This window comes from Gigantopelta aegis, chromosome 5, assembly GCF_016097555.1.
Source record: "Gigantopelta aegis isolate Gae_Host chromosome 5, Gae_host_genome, whole genome shotgun sequence".
Lineage (NCBI taxonomy): Eukaryota > Metazoa > Mollusca > Gastropoda > Neomphalida > Peltospiridae > Gigantopelta > Gigantopelta aegis.
Window position 1 is genome coordinate 27,846,173 of NC_054703.1, and position 8,322 is coordinate 27,854,494.

General features: G+C 37.5%; 1 protein-coding gene across 1 annotated transcript in view; it reads right to left on the reverse strand.

The window, feature by feature from the left end:
- The window catches only part of LOC121373048 (slit homolog 3 protein-like), a 16,486-nt gene extending 15,813 nt beyond the window's left edge, over positions 1-673 (reverse strand). The window contains exon 1 of the mRNA XM_041499489.1: positions 575-673. Coding sequence (XP_041355423.1) covers positions 575-673 — 99 coding nt within the window. The remainder of the gene's footprint in view (positions 1-574) is intronic.
- Between the last annotated feature and the right edge of the window lie 7,649 nt (positions 674-8,322).

The following is an 8,322-nucleotide window of genomic DNA, read 5'->3' on the forward strand; positions in this document are numbered from 1 at the left end:
ATTCGTAGCCGTGAACATCTTTTGATATTTTGTATTTCAAGAATATACTATTTTTGTGTTAATTACTTAAAATGACATGCACAAATTCGTATTGGCAACTTTTGACTTGGTTTTCTACATAGACCATGCAGTGGCGTAGCGTGAGCGGTTGCAATGGGCGCAAAATTCTGGACTAACGGTCCACTGGTTAGGGGGCGCAATACTTGCCTTGCCCCGGGAACTGGCAACCCACGTTACGCCACTGTGTACCATTTGTATTGCAGTTTTTAAAAAGTCACAAAACGATTAAACTTATCCAACGAAAATACATAATAGCTTGGTAAAAACTCTGAAGTGTTGTTTATCGTCTTTTCTATGACGTCTCAAATACTGTAACATACAGTGTAGCAAAATATTTTGCACGAAAAGCTAAAGAACAAAACATGATTAAAACTTGCCATTCACTGGTAAGCAATCTCCCTCTAGCATTTTCGTCGTCATCTGTCAGGCCGGTGGCGGCTATTCCTTCTTCTTCGGAAGACGTTTATGGTTCAAATTGATATGGCATTATTTGTTGAGTAGCACAGATATTTGCCCAGTCGTCGTCATTACAATCTTCAACCTCAAAAGGAGATGACTCGCACGATAACTCAGCCTGGCAGTCACTGTCGGTACCACTTGCGCTGGAAGTCATCGTGTAGTTTTCGGTGAAGCGTTCCCTTCATGACGTCACGGCTATTTGTTGGCACATTTTTTACCGAGTAGAATTTTACTCGGGCGTTTTCGGCAGTGTTCTACGGGAATGGTTTTTAATTACTTTTATGGGACATTTTCGTAATTATTAATTTGCATATCAGTGTAAAATATTATAGCAATGAATTAAGAAAGTACTTAACTGACGAATTTAGAAGTTTTAGTGTGTGTGGTCTGGAACAGCACTTTAACAAAATACTCTAGTACCGTATCCTGAACCGAACGTTCTTCGTACAGCGCAAGATTTCTCATTTCATTTTTTGAGATGACCCCTACAATTTCAAATCCGTAAACGCACGTGTTAACTGAAACTGACAACATTATGTTGTTTTTGTTTTGCCGAGTAATGGTAGCACAGGTGACGAATCGAGCGTATTCTTTTGACGATATCCGTTGATAGCGAACACACAAAGTGCATTTGAGCTTATATTTCATATTTGTACATGATGTTATAATATGGTAACCAGAGACCGTAACTTTAATGTAAAACATTAACATAGCAAGAAATAGCTTCAACACATTTTACTAATGTGAAACATTAACGTAGCAAGAAAATAGCTTCAACATATTTTACTCATTTAATGTAAATCAAGAAAACAGCTTCAACACATTTTACTAATGTATCGGACAACTAATATACATTCGTATATAGCAAAAAGTAGATTTCACACAACTTGTTAATGTAAAACAAACAGAAAAAAATAGCTTCAACACATTTTCTAATGTAAGACACAAATATGGTAAGACAATAGTGTGCAACACGAATGTAAAACACAAATGTGGCAAAAAATAACACAGAGAGAGAGAGAGAGAGAGAGAGAGAGAGAGAGAGAGAGAGAGAGAGAGAGAGAGAGAGAGAGAGAGAGAGAGAGAGTGAGAGAGAGAGAGGAAGGAGAGAAGCTTTTAAAGTCGCACACCCTAGTTCCAACCTGTAAAAATGGACACTAAGTTAATTTACAAACCTGTAACACATTTGGACAGAGTGAAACATCAGTATGTGACCTTGAAACGGTGAAATACCCTTACAAATAGACTAAAACTCGACTACATAACCGTTACTTCTCAGACGCACGTGCATTTTAAAAATATGAAAAATGCATTTTGTGATATTAAAAACACCAGGATGACCAGAAACAATTCGGAGGTAAGGGATAATTTATTTAATAATATATTTATTTAACAAAATATGAGTAAAGTATGATTTCAGTTATCAAACACTGTTCTAATATTTAGAGAAAATTTTGCCTTAGTGTTTAAAAATTAGGGTAATGGGTAAGGTAATACATTCGCCTAACGTAAAACATGAACATGTTGAGAAATAATTTTTAACACATTTTACTAATGTAAACAAATACGGCAAGACAGTAGCTTCAATATGCATGGGCGGATCCAAGGGGGGGGACCAGGGGGACGCGTCCCCCCCAAAAATTGTTCAAGTGCCCTCAAAATGTCCAAGTGCCCTTTTTGTTTGTAGAATTTTTTTTTTTTTAAGTAAACAATAATTATATTGTAGATAAATGAAATCAAGATTTTCGTGTACATGCGCAAGCTTGCAGATATGTGTCCGTGTTATTGAGTCTCAGTGGGGCCCCATTGAGGTTCTAACGCGAGTGACGCCAATTTACTTCATTATTGCTAGTATATTATGACGTAGAACTGTAGGAATTCATATTAATTGTAAATATCAAAACTTGTAGTAAGGTGCCCTTTTGACGAGTCAATGTGCCCTTCTTTTTTGGTCCCCCCCTAAAAATATTTCCTGGATCCGCCCATGATATGCATGTGTATTCTGCTAATGTAAAACATAAACACAACCAGAAATGAACGACAAAACCGTAATATGTGATCAGGGGCCTCATTCACTAAACTGTCGCAACTTTGCGATCTCACAGTGCATTGCTAAAAGACCTACAAAGAGGATGCTTTATTGTCTAGCAGAGCATAAGAGACCTTTGCACAATGCAGAGTCGAAAGGGAATTTGGCAAAATAGTGGTTGATCCCATGAACATCTGTCTAGTGTCTCGTCTATAGGAGGACAGCCACACCCGAGGAGATCCTAAAATACTGGATAGTTCATCCCCCTTATTGTTAACTTGTGCGTCACAAACGAGTCAATTTCAGGTTAACTTGTACGTCATAGAGTGATCGATTCGAGCGTGTATTTTTATTTTTTTTTCATTGGATGGTATGACATTGGTGACCTGGTCATCACCTTGGAGCAGCCAGTCTTATGTCTTTAAAATATTATCGCACGTATGCGCGGTCAGTCTGAGAGCGATCCCCGTCGGTGGGCCCATTGGCTATTTCTCGTTCCAGCCAGTGCACCACGACTGGCATATCAAAGGCCGTGGTATGTAATACCCTGTCTGTGGGATGGTGCATATAAAAGAACCCTTGCTGCTAATCGAAAAGAGTAACCCACTTGGGAAGGAAGGAAATGTTATATTTAACGACACGTTCAACACATTTTATTTACGGTTATATGGCGTCGGACATATCGTTAAGGAGGAAACCCACTGTCGCCACTCCATGGGCTACTCTTTTCGATTAGAAGCAAGGGATCTTTTATATGCATAATCAGACAGACAGGATAACACATACCACGGCCTTTGATATACCAGTCGTGGTGCACTGGCTGAGCGAGAAATAGCTCAATGGGCCCACCGACGGGGATTGATCCCAGACCGACCGCGTATCAGGCGAACCATTTACCACTGGGCAACGCCCCGCCCCCATTCGCTTGGGATACTTATTACATTGGTTTGTAACAATAGGCCTACTTGGCGTTTTGTTCGCTATAAATTGTTCTCTAAAATCATTAACATACCACAACGTCGATATTTTACAACGGAAGAAGTTGAATTTTTATTTTTCATATTTAAATTTAAAAAATGCCGAAAATATCTGTTGGCCTATAATTTGTTTTGTTGAGTATTATATTACAAAGATTGTGTGCGGAATAATTAATATGTTGTAGTGTGTTGAATAATTAATATTCTGTAGTATGTGGAATAATTAATATGTTGTAGTATGTGGAATAATTAATATTTTGTAGTGTGTGGAATAATTAATATATTGTAGTGTGTGGAATAATTAATATGTTGTAGTGTGTGGAATAATTAATATTCTGTAGTATGTGGAATAATTAATATGTTGTAGTCTGTAGAATAATTAATATTCTGTAGTATGTGGAATAATTAATATGTTGGAGTGTGTGGAATAATTAGTATGTTGTAGTGTGCGGAATTATTAATATGTTGTAGTATGCATAATAACTCATATTTTGTAGTGTGCGTAATAACTAATATTTTGTAGTGTGCGAAATAACTAATATGTTGTAGTTGGCACAATAATTATATTTTGCTGTGTGCGGAATAATTATTAATATATTATAGTGTGCGATTGGATCGCGAATCTGCAGTTAGCAGTAATTATAGTCCTTGCAGCTAGCATGGGTGGACGGATTACCATTTTTGTAAAACGGGGAAGGGGGGGGGGGGGGGGGGGGGGGGGGGGGGGTGAGAACAGGCCAATTTGTACAAGCATTAAACGAAACTGCCCGAATCTGAATGACTACGTTTATTAGCATTAGTATCAAACAGCTATAACTAGGGTTTCAAACGAACCGTTTATACGCATTTATATATAGTGTGAGCAGAATGATGGAAATACCCATCGTGAAAAGGTTTCAGGCACGCATGCTCATTTTGTCCGGACGTCTTCGTAGTTTTTGTCGTTCCATCCAGTGCGCCACACCTGGTCAAAGGCCGTGATATTCGCTGTCTGTCTGTCTGTCTGTGGGAAAATGGATATAAAATATTTCTTGCTGCATTAACAAAAATGAGTCGGGTTTCCTCTGATGACTACCTATCAGAATTACCAAATAGTTCACATCCAGTAGCCGATGATCAATTAATCAATGTGCTCTAGTGGTGTAGTTAAACAAAACAAACTTTTAACCGTCGTTTTTGCTCGAATGACAAGATTTGGTTAAGCACTGGGGTGGGGTGGGCGTTGGGGGCAGCAGTTGACCCGAACACACGAAAGTATGACACTAAACCGTTAGATAAGCATCCTATTCCAAACGCCACCTAAGTTACAATGGGTCGTAGGATCAAAGCCACTTGGTGATCTTGTGCCTCTTTTTCTCCCATCCTAGCCAGGGTAACTGGTATATCAAAGGCCGTGGTATGCATGTACTGTCTGTGGGAATGTGCATATAAAAGATCATTTGCTGCTTAATCGATAGACATTTCAACATCAACTAGGTCCTAGTAACGAGCTACTCTCGGCAAACTAAGTTCCAACATATATATATATATATATATATATATATATATACAGGCGCGGATTTAGTGGGGGGCCCAAGGGGCCCGGGCCCCCCCCCCCCCACTATTTTTGGGGTCAATTTTTTTTTTTTTTTTTAACTATAGCATACACTAGAGTGGAATTACACAAAAATGCACTTATTTCCCAAGAGTCTTTAAATTATATTTTGTTTCGATATTTCTTCCCATTTACCGGCAGCCGCAGTCAACGGAAAACCAGCCTAATATGGGAAGGAGAGATGACCACTTTAACTTTTAAAAAAAGAAGAGACCAGAGTTTATGAAATTTTGAAGATAACAAAAACAGTATGACAATACCAAAAACATACGTTAATATAGCTATTTTGTTACTCAGATGCGAGGAAATCGCGTTTCAGGCCACTTAAATTTCTAAATTTCGCGGGGGAGCATGCCCTCGGACCCCCCTAGGAATCTCGGGCGCTTCGCGCCCTCGGGCCCCCCCTATTTAAAAATCCTGGATTCGCGCCTGATATATATATATATATATATATATATATATATATATATATACCCTTATACCTTATATGTACCTTTCCTTTTCGGCGGACCGATCAAGAATGCGGCCGAGGCCGGCACCTGTGCCAATGACAGGGGTGCGCTAAAAGACCTTGCTCTGAATGTGCACGTTAAACGCACTCTCTCACAGATGGTTGACCTAATTTATTGACCTAACAAGGAATTATATGACAATATATACATTTGATTTGTACCTAAAAGTACTTTATTGAACCATCTGCATAACCACCATATCACACTTATTATTGATATTTTATAAAAAAATAATTGAATTATGGATACGGTCCATAATTCTGAGAAAAAATAACGGCTATTTGGAGAGCAGAGGTGTGACGTATTATTTTGAATCACGTGACGGGCATTCCCCGAATAACCAGTGTCAAAACGATTTACCAAGCTCGTGTAACGAGAACGCTTGACCGTCCTATGCGACGTAGGGTAAATAGGAAAACAACAACAATGAAAATAAGTTATTAAAAAATAATAAAAACATGTACTGAATGATAATATTAATAAGCTTATACATTGATTTATTTTAGTAACAGAATCATGTTAAATGTCGACAATCCCGACTAGTTAGGCCTTTGCATCTATAGATAAATTTAACGTTAGTCGTACCCGAAAAACTCTAAACATCTGGATCACGAACACCTTCATTTTCCACCTTGTAAAATTCATTATTATGCAAAATATGCCATAACAGCTGACTTGGGATAGGAATTGTTACATTTTTAAAGAATACGCAAAACTAGACGATGTTTATATACGATGTGACTATATATATACGAAGGCCGTGTATATAGCCTCCGCTAACTAGGGCTTGCTATATTCACAGCAAAAATGTATATAGGCGGTAAATAAGTATTTGACTGATCCATATTACCGAACCATCTGGAACAGGAGGTATATATGCTAAGTACTGTACGAACAGAGCGTTTTCTGAACAGGGGAGGGAGGGGGGGGGGGGGGGGGGAGTACATGGATTTAGCGGACCATTTTGTGTACGTTTTTCATAGACATATGAATAGCGTAATATTGCCCGTACAGTACTATCAAAATAAATAATAATAAAAAATATTAATATTAATAATAATACACAATTATTATTATTATTATTATTATTAGCCTACTACTACCTTTTTGGGATGGAGGGGGCGGTGATTTATCTGGGAGAGTTTTGGCTATAAAAATGCAAGATTAACGTGCGTGCACACACGCTCAAACGACAGGCTGAACTTGTCCCTGCACGTAGAACTGGATTCAACTGGGTTAAGTAATAATTCAATCTAATTAAAATTAGCTCCACTATTACATGTGGATCTAACAGCAGCCCGTTGGAGCTCATGTCCAGCTGATCTTTCATTCGACCAATCAAAACCAACCTTTGGACGACAAAACATGCGACAGTACACTGTTTTTTTACGCTATACATTAAAGCGGCAGTATTCTGAATATTTTTATTATTTAAGCATATAGAACAGAAAATCCAATTACGTTTAGTGGATATATGACGCCGCACTCCGCATTGGTTTCACTACGCTGGCTTATCCAGAGAATGTAACTTTAAACCGAATGACCACCTTGCGAACCAGTCAAAATAATTTAATAATAATAATAATAAATGGTGAATTCATGTTCTGAATGTTTATTATTTTATTTCAGCGTATTCGCAATTATTTTCGTTGTGAAATTAATAATATATTTTTTATTTGCCATGTATATAGCCGGCCCCCATTTGCCAAGTCTCTATACACGGCGGTCGTTTATATAAAATTAAAAAATACATTATACGGTTGTCGTATATATAGCTTCATCACTACGAGTCTGTTTTGCCGTAATTTTTTAACTTATAAACATGAAGAGTTCTAACTTTTAAAAATTAAGCATGTTATGGAATTCCCTCGATCGTAGTTCAATTAAAATGTTTTAAATCATACAGTAACTAGGTTTGGTATTCCAAATGAATGTAATTTCCATTTATAATCCATATTTAGAGAAATAAGGCCCACTAAATCCGTGATTGAGTGCCTTTAATCCCTAAACCATATCATACGTTAATCTAATCGATAGGAGTAACCCATCTTGTGGCAGTGGGTATATTCCCTTCCCTAATCTCTCTCTCTCTCTCTCTCTCTCTCTCTCTCTCTCTCTCTCTCTCTCTCTCTCTCTCTCTCTCTCTCTCTCTCTCTCTCTCTCTCTCTCTCTCTCTCTCTCTCTGTTTCATTAGTCGAAATAACCATATGTTAAAGGGACATTCCTGAGTTTGCTGCATTGTAAGATGTTTCCGACTAATAAAATATTTCTACGATTAAACTTGCATATTAAATATATTTTCTTGTTTAGAATATCAGTGTCTGTATATTCGATGTGTTTCTGGTCGTCTTAATATTTGTAAGAAGCCCAAACTGGATTTTGTCTTCAAATAATTTCGTACGTACGAAAAAACAATATTTTAGCAAATAAGATGAAATTTAACCTAGTACAAATATTAGAACGACCAGAACCACGTTTAATATACAACTACTAATATTTTATGCAGAAATATATATTTGATATGTAATTACAATCGTTAAAAAGTCTCTGTTAGTCGATACCATCTTAAAAAGTGCAACAAACTCGGGAATGTCCCTTTAAACAACAAATATCCGTAGCTTAAACTGTTCTCAAAAAGAAACTTCCATCCTCACTTTCTTCCTTCTTCCCTTTCCATTCTAGGCAACATTT